Below are 13,747 nucleotides of genomic sequence, written 5' to 3'. Positions count from 1 at the left end.
TACTGGCCTTGACTCGATGGCTTGTTTCATTGTTTCGTGGCCATGGCCACAGGAGGAACTTCCTTAAAGGTTTAAAGATTCATATATATTTTCCATGTGTGATCAGTAATATAGAAGGGTGGATCCAGGATTTTCTCTGAACCCCCAAAAAAGAAATGTAGTTTGGCGATAAAAAAACCACAGCTTCTAGCTTTTTAAACTAGGGAGTTTGTACTCGTCCTTTAGGGGGGTTCGATAAAATCAAGATGATCTAATCAGGGGGTTCGTAATTGTCATTTAGAGGGTTCAGTCGTTGTTTAGGGGGTTCTGCTAGATCCGCCCCCGAGTATACCGAGTTGTTTAGTGCAACATACCTGACCCAAGAGATAGTGTCGTAGACGCAGTAGATACTGAAGACACAAGTATATCGGTTCTTGCTGTTGGTTGAATTCTCAATAAATCGTAGGCCATGTTATTATCCTCGTTGCTTTCATAAACAAGGTTACCACTGTCTACTTCCAGAAGCAGATAGTAGTCGCTTCCAACCGTGTCGTAGGGAATAGAAACAACTACATCTAACAGCGCAGAAGTGTTCCCCGTTAAACGAACATTAGTATTTTGGGAGGCGAGCTTTAGATCAAAAGGATCTTTGAGAACATCTTGACTCAAATACAAGGCATTAAACCAACTTCCTTTTGTAGAACCATCTCCATTATTAGAAATTTTGAAATGAACCTTCAAAGGGGACCCTCCCTGAGTCTGCAAAGAGGAGTTGACGAAAACTCCCTGTAGATCTGGTAATGGTCCAGAAAGCAAATGAATAGTCTTAGAGAAGTCCTTTGGTGGCGATTTCCAGCCTATGCGATTATTTATATCAGAAAAAGCATATAGATAGACATTAGACATCTCCACGCAAGAGATTGTTATGGTTGTGTTGACGGCGTACGAAGCGTTGACCCGAAGCCTACCCGTGTGGATCCTTAACGATAGACGCATCCCATAGTCCATGACCTCCCGTAACGAGCTGTCACTCTTATAGTACAGAAAAACTGCATCGGTCCAAGAATCAAAATTGGCATCGCCTTCCCCTATGTTCTGCACCTTGAATATAAACGAAAAAGGTTGATCGCAAGTCACATTTGTAGAAAGCCTTGTTTGTATTTCAACATCAAGGATGGGTAGCGGTAGTTTCTTAATAGGAACTGGTGTAGCATCATGCCCAATGTTATCTTGATTTTGAGAGCTTTCCTGTAGTTTTCCCTGGTAGTTTACAATGACATAAACGTACATGGGGCCAGAAATGCTTTTTGGTATTGAAACAGTTGTTGAAGCACTGTATTCCTGCTGCGAGGATAACTTGGCAGTAACATCCCTTGAACCCAAGAAATTAACACCAGATCCTGTTACTTTTGAACTGGATGATGAAAGAACAATTCTGTCTGTCCAGGTATTTGTTTTAGTCATGGAATACCCAAAGTTTTTAGCCTTCCATTGGACTTCAAGGAGATTTGCCACGGCTTTATACTGGTAAGTTACACTAACGATCTGAGGATCGGGTAGTGGCATCCTTGCTAATGTTATACGAGTATATGCAATGTTGTTAGTGCTGAAATCAGTCTCCGCAAGTGCGTTGTCACCATTAACCTTGATTATTAAAAAGTACTCGCCATACATATTGTCTGGGGTACGCACCATCGCAGTGAAATTATAAAAGTGCTTAGGAAGGATGCGCGGAAGGACGCTGCCTTCGTAAATCTTAACTGCACCCAAACCCAGAGATGTTGTCTTTGACAAGTATAGCATATCACGCCATGATATGTCTAAAGTGCTTCCAGATCCATCATTCTTAACTCGCCAAGCGACTTTCATACTTGTTCCAGCGTAAATATATGATCCACTTAATACATCAAGTATCTGCACCTCAAGATCTGGGAACCGACGTGGGATAGCTAGTGCTTGACTGTGTCCATCGTTGTTGCTTTCATCCTCTTCTAGAATTGCCGAATACGCATCTGCAACAACGAAAACGTAACGTGTGCCAAAGACCTCTCTTTTCACTTTGAATTTTTCATTGAAGACATTATAGAATTCACCTGGAGGTAAATTGGTCTGTCTGCTTACAGCACCCAGACTTTTTGCAGTGTTAATGGAAAAACTAGTTGTCGAGGTTAAGAAAACCCGATCAACCCAAGGTGCTCCGTAACTTATTCCTCTTCCTCGGTTCTCAATGGTATAATTGATTTGTAAGTAGGTTGCAAGTGGGTCACTGATAATAAAACCTTGAACTCGCGTTACAACTAAGTCAGGAAGGCGTTGGACGATCGTGACGTTCATTTCTTTAACGTTGTTTTTCTTATATGTGAATTCAAAGACTCTGTTGAGTACGTCTGTGTGCACGGAGAGTCCATATTTTCCTGTCTTTAGATGAGACGAAACGAGGAAACTCACTTTCCTGGAGTATGAATTTCCAGCAGGGAATACTCCAGAGTAGGATGGAGTTGCAATGATATATTTTCTTTTAGTTTCGAGATTCATGATTGACTGTATATATAAAAAAAGAGATTCAATTTAGAAGTGAAAAGACATGGTGCGTACTTCAAAGATAAAGAACTGATGAGAATTTTAAAGTTTTAGAGCCACTTACCACTTGATCATTCCACCAGTTATGGAAAGGTGCTCCTAGTCCCATGTTTGTGACACTATAAGCTATGGGTACGGTACTTCCTGAGACGAAACCGGACGATGGTACATCTAGGCTACTGACTATCAGATCCGGTGGTGGACTCAAAATAACTTTCAAAGAAGACTTTAAGAAAAAAATGGCAACAAATTGTTTATGGCATACGGTAAAAATGACCAAAAACGTTTGAGTTTAGAGTTTTGTTGAAAAATTCAAAAAAGCCGGGCGCGCCCTTGTCTAACCAGCAGCCGTTCTTAGCGACGTCACGCAACGCTCACTCCCTGGCCCGTGTGATACACTCACAAATGTAGACTGCAACAGCGCGCATCTTATAATAACATCAAATATTTCGTATGAAAATCACGGCATAACATGGTTAGTATCACGTTATAATAATATTAACAAGGGGATGCTTAAGCCATTTTCATTTTCAAATTCCTGTGAATAATCAAGTTAAAGGCAAGGTGTGAAAAACTGAAATATTTCACAACCATACAGAACATTTTCTATGTCATATCTATCTCAATATTACCGTAGAAGCTTGCACGTTGTCGTTTTCTCCAGTATTTTCAAACACGGTGTTTGTGGAATCCGTCATTATGATAATGTGGAAATCCCCAAATATGGCTCGGGGTACATTGACAGACATTGTTTCTGTGTAGGTCTGACGTACTGATAGAAAACCATTATGTACTTTGGAACCAAGGTAGTTATCGTCATTATCTGACAATAAACAAGATAGGCTATATATAAATATATATTTCATATATATTCTCCTACAAAATAGGCTAGGTTAGGGATAGTTCAGGCATCAAACGTTTCAGTATAAAATAGTAGGGTGTTGGGTTCGATTCCGGCCTGGAGTCTGACTCGCCATCACATGTCAGTAGAATTTGTTACTTTCTCTTCCTTGATTCGATGATTTTCCCTGGATTCTCCGCTTTCTTGCCTACGCAAAACTCAATATCCTAAATTTTAATTCGACTGACTGATCTGTAAGCTATCCATGCACTGACTGACAAGAGGTCGTTTGAGGGTTCGAATCATTTCATAAGTTTTAAACGCCCCTTGTAATAGTAATAGTTTCATATGAGGCAGGCTTTCCTATTTATTCTCAAAGACTTTTCAACCGGGATTCCGATGGGGTAGCTATATGGGGAAGGACTGATAAATGAGATGCACTAACTGGTCACGTGAGCCTATCCCCCTTAAAACGAGCAAAACAGTCAAAATTAACTCCAGAAATGAAAAGAGCTCCTCAAATTTCGTAAGAGGGCGAAATTTTAGCTCGAAATGTTGACTATAGAAGAAATGACATTAAATATAAAATCAAATATTTTACAAGGATTTGTATGGGAAAAGTGTTGGCTGGTAAGTTTTTGCCATCCAGCGCATTTTCCCATATAAATCCTTTTAAAACATTCAATTTTATATCTAATGCCATTACTCCTGTTTTGCTTATTATGAGCTGAAACTCTGCCTCCCTACTAATGCCGAGATACTCTCTTCATTTCTGTTTTTCATTTTGACAAAACTGCTCGTTTTAAGGGAGGTAGGGTCACGTGACCTGTTAGTGCAAGTCGTCTATTAACTTTACCAAGTATATCGTTTCTTGAGAAGAAGAGGCGGTCGATCCATTGTGCATTCCCAGTAATCCCAACTCCTCGATTCGCTACAGTCCATTTGACAGTTATGGAGTTTCCTTCAATAACAATTGCAATTCATATTACAGCTCTTATGAAATATTCTTATTAGGCTAAATTTATAAATAGTATTTATAACAAAAAATATTGACAAAACTAACAAACAAAACAAAAAAACAAAACAAAACAAAACAAAAACAAAACAAAACAAAAAACAAAAAAACAAAACAAAACAAAACAAAACAAAGAAAAAAACAAACTTTACCATCCTCAATAAGTGTCAATAAAAACTCGACTGTCTAAACTTCGAGATGTTGCTGATTCAAAAAGAACAATCCCAAATTTAACATCCAATCGGATTCCATCAGCTCTTCGAGTGTTACTTAACCTCGATAACCAAAACGAGACATAGATATTAGGCAAAGAGGACCAACCTTGAATGGTAAAACGAAGGTTGCTTACCTGAGTAGGTAGTTGATGGAAGAACAATGCTTTCAACTTTTAGATTAGGAGGAGGTGTTAAAGCCACTTTCATGGAACTAGAACTGACCATGATGTTATTAGAACGATCAATATCTTGGATCTGAAAAGGGGAAAAGGATTTTCATGCTTTGGTCTAGGTGGAAAAAATATATTGATTATTGGAAAGCGGAAGGACGCGCAAATCATCTTCGAAGATATGTAAAACCGAACAACTTGTAAAGACATTATAGCAATGGCGCAAATATTTACCTGACGCGAGGCATCGGTAACAACGAACACGTAAAAAACCCCAATATCATCATCTCTCAACTGGAGTGTTGCGCGCCCAACGTAAGCATCATTTGGAGCAAGAAATCTTTCTTGGCTAACTGTTGACATCCGCCTAGCCTGCAAGAAAGTAGTCGTTCGGCCAATGTATATTGTATCTTGCCAACGAAATGCTGCGTTACCAATTCCTCCGATATTCCCAACGGTCCACGAAACACTTACGGTCTGTCCCGAGAAAGCATTCGGTGGCAACGAAATACTATCGATTCGAAAGTCTGGGAAATGCCTCGTAACGAAACCCCAAACGGGGCTAGGAATGATTTGACCAGTACTTATAATGTATTCTATTTGCCAAAGCATCTGTGTTCCATGTGGGAGCTGACCAGATGTTTGGTAAAATTCCCTAGATGTTGTTACAGCAGTTGGTGTTGTTGGCTTTGCTGCTGTAGATTTCCATATGTACACTCTGTACCTGACCGCGCCCGGGTATTGTGGCCAATTTAGGTGCTGATTTAGATCGACGTTGACTTGTCCATTCTTAGGGTAATCTGGAAGCTGAAGGGCCAAAATTCTAATATTTTGTACGACTGTTGTGAAATGCCCACAACTATCCCTCGCCGTCCAAGTTCTAACAAGAGGAGACCCACACTGTATCACGGCCTTCGAGTCATTGTGGCTTATATCAGTTGGTATACCACAAGGGTGGGTGACATTAATCGTCTTCTTGATCTCATTTTCCATCCTTAAAAGCCTTTGACAAGCAACAACAATGTTATCATCGTAGTTAAAAACTGGTGCCAATGAACTTTGTATGTCGATAGTTTGAGTGGCTGTTGCTATGTTTCCAGCGCGGTCAGTTACGGTCCATATCCGTTGTACGCCACATCCAGAAGGTGATGATAAGTCTCGGTACATTATCTTGGGATTGGGGTCTTCGTTGTCTGTTACGGAAGGCTTACCTATGACTGATGGGTTCAGGTCGCTGGTGCAGCTTACCGAGAGTGTTTTCACGTTTGAAATTGTTGGTTTTTGGGTATCTGTGCAACGTATTAAAGAAATAATTAATTACTGTCGTGTCCATGCATGAATTTGAAGGCAAAATATGGAATATTCTTATTATATTTTTGGGGTTGCACAGCGTAGCAAAATCACAAATTGAATAAAGATGTTAAATGCCTAAATAAGTATACTACACAGTTCCGCAAAGAATCATTACTGCGTTAAAGAAAAACTGTGTTTATTGCTCGTCGCTACGGCAAATACTGCTGTGGCGCAGCTCAACAAACGCAGTTGAACGGAAAGCAATGTGAAGGCGCCTCTCGCCCCGAAGCACAAAGTTTAGACCTGGTTAGGGTTAATTTGATTTAATTTATATCACTCACCAACTCTCCATTTATACAACAAAACTTGTGCCTGATTTCCCACACCGTCACGTGCCTTAAGTCGGAAGACGTAAACAACGTCATTGACAAGATTACGAGCGATAAACCCAGATCCATAGCAAGGAGAGTACGTTGGATTGACGCCATCTTGAGTGACTGAACATTCATAATAACAAGGGCTGTCTCTTCGACAGCTAAATTGGAATGTACTTGATGTTTCCTTGGAAACGGCTTGAGGTTTTGTGGTAAGGTATGGCTCTGGTGGTGTTAGATCTGTGGACTCAGATAGATGATATTAGTTCATTATATTTCATGAATGAAGTCCTATTGCATAACTGGAGAGAAACTGAATCAGACGCCTGGGACTGTTAATTCAAAACGCGTTACATTTTTGTCAGCTGAAAATACGGATTTTGATACGCTGAATTCTATATAGGGAAAGGAACCGGTAAGATTCAAAGTTAAACTATACCCACCAACATTCCATGAATGGAAGACAGGCCGTGCAATGTTGCCAGCAGCATCAGTAGCTGTAATAGAAATTCTGTAGTATCCTTCAGCCAATCCTGACTCTACCCAAGATTCATTGCAAGCAAATACAGACGTTTTTGTCGGGCCAGTGACAGTGCACAAGGAGGTGGCCGGTTCGTCTATACGCCATGTGATTGCTGTAGCATTGCTGGTTACTAAAGGGGCCGATGTGAATGTTACCACAGGGGGTGTGACATCTCCTGTAATGCCAAGGATCCAAAGGTTAGAAAGCTCAGTAATATATATATTTAGTCACTGCCTAAAAGCGGAGCTCCCGATACGGAAGTCACAGGGAGAACAATTTGAATGAAACTGAAAAATCTTCAATTATTTTTTATTCGAAATGATGATAATTTCTCCCATAATAAAAACCATGCAGTGAAATCGAATCAAAATGCACTACTGTACATGGATTTTTGTTTTTTTTGCGCGAGTATACTCTCCCACTTAGGAATTTTGTACATAACTTACCACCACCCCCAGGGGCTAGTTTTGTTCTTGGAAGATTCTTCCACAAAGTTTTCCAAGGCCGACAGTTTTAGGCTTTGAATCTCTTTTACTTAAAGAAAAACGAAAGCTAACTACAGATAATCCAATAAAATATCAAGTTTAGTGAAATTTACCTAGGATGTCTTTCATTGAAATCGAAAATCTGGAGATTTAGGACAAATCAAGACCAAAAAACAGACTTGAAAACTGGTTAAGGTGAGCAAAAAATGAGGTTTACTTAATTAGGTCTATTACAGTTTTCCAAAAACAAAGCTTACATTCATTTAAACAGTTGACAAGAACAACAGAGACAAAATTGAAAATAATGCAAAAGGCAATGCAAAATACAAAATGATTCATTTCTTTGGCAGTAAATTGGCGTTTGTAAATGTTTTTGAATATTTTTTAGCTTTTTAGAGAAAAAGTCTAGTCAGGTCTTTATACAATAACATCTTTCAACAACACAAATTTAATTTAATTTTTATAATCATACTTGCTCGAACAGCTTAATAAACAGTTGAATATTTGGTAAAAAATTATATTTCATTCAATGATTAAATAAATTATCTGTAGAAAGATATAAAATCATTGAATGAAAGTCTTCTTTGTTTTACCGATTGGACCCCGCGATAGGAGGCGAACAAAGCTGCATTTTTCTTGAACGAAAAACATACGATAGCTGGTTAAAGATTTACAAAGCTAAATAAAGGACGAATATTTGTTGTAATATGCTCTTCGTGTTATATCTCCTCCAGCATTGAAATAAATTAAGCCTATCTATAGAAATATAAAAAGTTTTGAGAGAAAGTCTTTGATTTGTCGATTCGTCGAGAAAAATGCTTGTCAAAAAAAAATATATATATATATACGATTGTTTGCTAAAAAACACACACCTGAATTCTTGAAGAACATTTCTTGATCCATCTTTGACTACATGAAAGTGTTTTTTTAATTGTTTTTGGTCTATAACTTGTCCTAAAGCGATTTTTTCTGTGCATATGAGAGCCGCATTTGTGAGTAGTTTTGCTTTGACATCGAGCGGGATTCCTGTGTCGTGTACACGGACGGACGGACGGACGGACGGACGGACGGAAGTGACGTCAGCCAAGCCATGAAAAATCAACTCGATGGTTTACCATTTTTTCTTAAGTATGGTGCTCCGCTATTTTAATAGGTGTTTAAAAACACCTTCGATAATGGCTAGGAAAATGACCAAAACATATTCACCGATCAAAACAAGTGACGCCCTTGTTCAGACCATTGGCTTGAAAACAGCACATGAGTTTGCAGTTTTCCTAGAGTATACATTACTTACTGATTTTAAACCTCCAGAAATTAGGATCTCTCATTGGTGGAGATTCTGGACCACAAAACTTAGTTCCTTGTACGATACCTATTAGAAATCACACGTAAAGAAGATCAACATACATCCTGTATAACGGTCGTCTGAAATTATTGCTCTCCTACACATTTGGTGGGATGGCACTCAAGAGTGGAAAGGTCTTATCCAAAAAAGAGATATTACGAAGACCAAATATGGCATGGCATTGCCCGGATCGGCATGGTACCGCAAGGAATGGACGATACTATTGGGGACCTGCTACGGATTCATCTAACTCTTAAGTTTCGTCTTATAGTCTTCCCCTCTTCTTCCACAAAACCTAACAAGCTAAATTCCTATTTGATCTGGGAGTTATCCGTTCCCTGACTTTGGTTAGCCCAAGGTTGTTGTAGGGCATCGATATGCGAGTTAGCTGTACTCTGACTTTGATCAGCACAAAAACTGTTTCAGGTACAGGGTATCGACAAGATTCAAAGGTTTTTGAAGGTTTAATTGCTTTCTAAAGTGGAGTATACGACATATATCCTATCTTAGTAGCTAGGCCTTTACATTTTATTAGAAAAATATTGTAAATAGTATCAAAATTTAACAGCTATTTTAGATCGTTTACCTGGATCAAGAAGTATGTAGTAAGTACTTTTTTCAATGAATGCTAATGACGGCCTGAATTCAAGTGTTCGACCTAGTGAGCCTGCCGGGTAGATGACGTCATGGGAGATCGAAACATCAACAGTGTAGACCTCGGTGCCATCTGATCTGAAAATCCTGATGTATCGGCTTCTTTTTGGACGAACAAACTAAAAAGGAAAAAGATCAAGATGTAAAGTATAACTATTACCTTTTCTCTTTCCTCAGATGGAATTTCCAAGTACAATGCTATGGTTCGTCAAATGTCATACGAAGACCAAACGTAGCGTATGATAATCAGAGGCGGATTCAGGGGGCGTCCTGCGGTGCAACGGACACCCCCTAACGCCGTAATTTTTGACTTTTTGGAAGTAAATGAAATATTTACGATGCATAATGTCTCTATGTACAGTTCTTCATTTGGGACACCCCCTTACAAATTTCTGGAACAGCCTCAGTATTAATAAAGCAACTAAGTATAAATGTTCACCACCGGACAAAGTTGGCATCAATTGGATTTATTGCCATAGGCTAGCCACGGTTTTATGACAATGCACCAAACAATGTTAGATATTGTAGAGCGATTTTTTGGAACCAAAGCAAGCCTCATTGAACAACTACCCATTGAGGTGTAAAATGACTGTCTTTCAAAGAATTATTACCTCCTTGTCAAACTTTACGGTCCATCTTTGATTGTTTGGGTAAATTAGACCAGTTGGAAAGTGGGAACCATTGACTATATATGGAGGTGCAACTAGAATGTATAAACAACATAGTGAATATTGCAATGAAAGCATGATCGATATAATATGGTTTGAAAATTTACCTCCAGCCAAAAGTGTAACACAGCTCTGGTCGGATGATAATCTGTGAAAAAAAGTAAGGTTTCAAGGTTTAAAAGAAGTACTTCTATGAGAGAGAATCATAGTTAATTCATTGGTTCATGATCTTTTCACAATTTTCGTTATCTACTTTGCTTAAGTTTTTAATCATTTTATTTCATTTCCATTCCAGTTTTAATTTCTTATTTGGTAACTCAATAGCAGTGTAGCAGAATATGACAGGGTCAACTTGATATTGACTTATCTATTGCCATCAATAGCAGTGTAGCAGAATATGACAGGGTCGACTTGTGATAGACTTACCCATTGCCATCAATAGCAGTGTAGCAGAATATGACAGGATCTACTTGTGATTGACTTGGAGTCCATGTCACGTTCACGTACCATTCATTGGCAGAGTACTGAGCCAAAGAGGACTTGGTGAGTCCAGAGGGACTGATCGTCTTGATTTCTATAATTCTATTCAAATTTAGACATATCAGACATAGTGGGCTGGTTTTCATTGCCGCCATGTTGGTCGAATTTAATGTTTTTAGTCCCTTGTTATATCAACCAACATGACCTATTGCAAATAACTTTGTAGTACAAGTTATATATACGATATGAGCGGGAGATCTGTATGAGGATTCAAAACAGCGAGCTGTTTTAAACCTCATACAGATCTCACGCGAATATTGTATAGTACTAAAAAATGTCTAGATTATGCTTCTTTCTTAGGGTAAAAATTTTAACATTAAATGTAATTTGGCTGAGATATTTCAAGGTCAACCTTATGCAAATCAGGACGAATTCTGTATCAGGGTTTACAGATGCCTTCATGGTAGTGATTTTGTATTGTTCTAAGGTCATTACTTATGCATGAACTTTTTAATACCTGTTTCCTGTCCCTTGGCTTTTGGCAATGATGCGTTTCATTCAATGTCCAGCCATGAGGAACACCAATACACGATCCATCAACTCTTGTTTCTCCACTAAATTCTGGTTTACTAGAGCAAATTGCGCTAGATGTGAACACTTGGACTAAGAATTGAATAGGGATGCCGCTTAAAGCATTACTCGATAGACGGTCTGTGAAGTCCTCAACCATGATAGCGACAGCGTACCAACCGATCCTTCCTGTAGCTGAATACTTGATTTGACACTTTCGCTGAATAAAATACAAGCATTTCCAGTTAGCCAAACATTGGATGTGTTATATCGAATGCTTTCGTGCTGTATTTAATGGATTGGGTCGACGCTAGTGTGTCGTTGTTCGTACTGCGCATGCAGCAGGAATAACCAGGTGAGCGGTGAATTTTGTTTCAAACAATCACAGCTCGTTTAGCTGTTTTGCAGCCGGCCCTCATTCCCAGGGTACTGTAACCTAACATTTGCGTATTTTTCTATATTCTTTTGACTAAAATATAATATGCGCGCCTACAAGAAACCGAAATATGAAAAGGAAGAATAAAAACTATTTCACTTTACCGCTTCGTTATTTCAAGCTCGATGCTTTTGCGCGCTGCGTTCACCGCTTAGCTTGAACTGCGGCAATTCAGGACGTGATATCGGGTAATCGATTCTGATTGGCTGAGGTTAACCAATAACACAGCAGAAAAATGTATTTTGCACTGCAGGACAAACCCACTCGTGCAAATTAATCCCAAACTGCACTCAAAACCATATGATTTACCTATACTAACTGCATTATCTCATATGCAGTATTTGACAAAATTTCCTAGCTATTTTCTTTTACATGGACGAAAAACAGTTTTGAAAAGTTTGATACTGTTCAGAGTCTTTCTGCTATTTGGGCTTTGCTCTAAAGACTGGAAATGATACTGAGTGAAGAAAAATTATTTGAAAGCGAATCAAAACTGATTAATACCTCATCTAGGACGGCTCCAGTGAAGGTCTTACACACACCGGCGCATTCATCTTTACTTGATTCAGCCCATCGACATCGTATGTCATCCTTATCTGCATCACTGACTGTGCAACGAATAGATTATCGTAAATAGATAACAAATTGTCATTGAAAGTCTGTACGTCATTAGTTATTGAATATATATTCTTGCAAGAAAAGGGGATTTTTAACTTACCTTTTATCACCAAAAAAAAAAACAACCCGAAACCGCCATCTTTTTTTACATTAGTGGCATAGCTAAAATTCTGTTGAATGCCAGCGCCACAATGCCCGATTTGACCACGTGAGCTCTTAGTGAAAGTCGCCTATTGCATCCATATTACAGTCTGTACGTCATTAGTAGACATGTCGATTGCTATACAGGCTAGACCTACCTGGTATGACTATGGTGTGATTGTATCCATATTACAGTCTGTACGTCATTAGTAGACATGTCGATTGCTATACAGGCTAGACCTACCTGGTATGACTATGGTGTGATTGTATCCATATTACAGTCTGTACGTCATTAGTAGACATGTCGATTGCTATACAGGCTAGACCTACCTGGTATGACTATGGTGTGATTGTATCCATATTACAGTCTGTACGTCATTAGTAGACATGTCGATTACTATACAGGCTAGACCTACCTGGTATGACTATGGTGTGGTTGCAACCATATTACAGTCTGTATGTCATTAGTAGACATGTCGATTGCTATACTAAACGCTAGACCTACCTGGTATGACTATGGTGTGATTGCATCCATATTGTAGTCTGACAATCGGTGACATGGCGGCAGTTGGTGATGTATTAATGAGTCCAGTGTCGTTTCTTTTCGTCAGATTAACGTACATTCTCACTTCCCACCGGCCACCTCCATTGACCAGGGAGATCCAGGCATTACCACTAAAACTATAAAAGTGTAACTGTTAGCAATTTCTCTTTTTGATTGTTTGACTCTCAAACATGGTCTTGAGAAATTGCTCGTTCAAGGCACGCGCTTAAATCGACACGATTTAATTTAATTCTTCCTCTGACCTATGTTATTCTTCAAACTAATAAGCGTATTTCTGTCCTCTGATTTAAACAAGGAACCCAGTCATTCAACACGCACGTTATATTTTGAATACTTGATGAAGAATTGTCCCCGTTGTTCCCATTGTCCCCGTTGTCCCCAATGTCCCAAACGTCCCTTACTTACCTGGCCTGGTAAAGTGGAGGATGAATATCAGGGAATCTATATGTGTAGTTCCTTCCACCGGCTGACCAATCCTCTTGTACGCTGAAATCTGTACATTTGAAATCCATGCTGCCAACGTACCCACTGCAGCCTGAGCGACACTGAAGTCTTGATCCGCTAACACCGATGAGACGGCCGGAATTGATCGTGGATTGATCACAGTATGTGTCGTGGTCCCACGATCTCCGCCAGGCAATTCGTAATGAAATTATAACCTACACCGTTTAACCAGAGAGAGAGAGAGAGAGAGAGAGAGAGAGAGAGAAACGTGAATATATGTATATATGTTATTTCTCTCATGTGTTTATGAGAGATTTACACATGTTATGCACACGTTATGTATTAGTGAAT

General features: G+C 39.1%; 1 protein-coding gene across 1 annotated transcript in view; it reads right to left on the bottom strand.

The window, feature by feature from the left end:
- The window catches only part of LOC116306521 (uncharacterized), a 33,526-nt gene that overhangs the window by 18,270 nt on the left and 1,509 nt on the right, over positions 1-13,747 (bottom strand). Inside the window, 18 exon segments of the mRNA XM_089031552.1 lie at positions 354-2,520; positions 2,624-2,785; positions 3,192-3,382; positions 4,257-4,361; positions 4,765-4,885; positions 5,035-6,089; positions 6,435-6,707; positions 6,911-7,165; positions 8,770-8,847; positions 9,407-9,593; positions 10,086-10,177; positions 10,250-10,290; positions 10,569-10,724; positions 11,140-11,171; positions 11,173-11,412; positions 12,133-12,236; positions 12,893-13,068; positions 13,358-13,611. Of these exon segments, the coding sequence (XP_088887678.1) occupies positions 354-2,520; positions 2,624-2,785; positions 3,192-3,382; positions 4,257-4,361; positions 4,765-4,885; positions 5,035-6,089; positions 6,435-6,707; positions 6,911-7,165; positions 8,770-8,847; positions 9,407-9,593; positions 10,086-10,177; positions 10,250-10,290; positions 10,569-10,724; positions 11,140-11,171; positions 11,173-11,412; positions 12,133-12,236; positions 12,893-13,068; positions 13,358-13,611 (5,689 nt within the window).

Source organism: Actinia tenebrosa, unplaced genomic scaffold, assembly GCF_029948245.1.
Source record: "Actinia tenebrosa isolate PJP-AT-01 unplaced genomic scaffold, QUT_ActTen_1.0 PGA_scaffold17__23_contigs__length_9995812, whole genome shotgun sequence".
Taxonomy (NCBI): domain Eukaryota; kingdom Metazoa; phylum Cnidaria; class Anthozoa; order Actiniaria; family Actiniidae; genus Actinia; species Actinia tenebrosa.
This window is presented reverse-complemented; position numbering and strand designations above follow the sequence as displayed.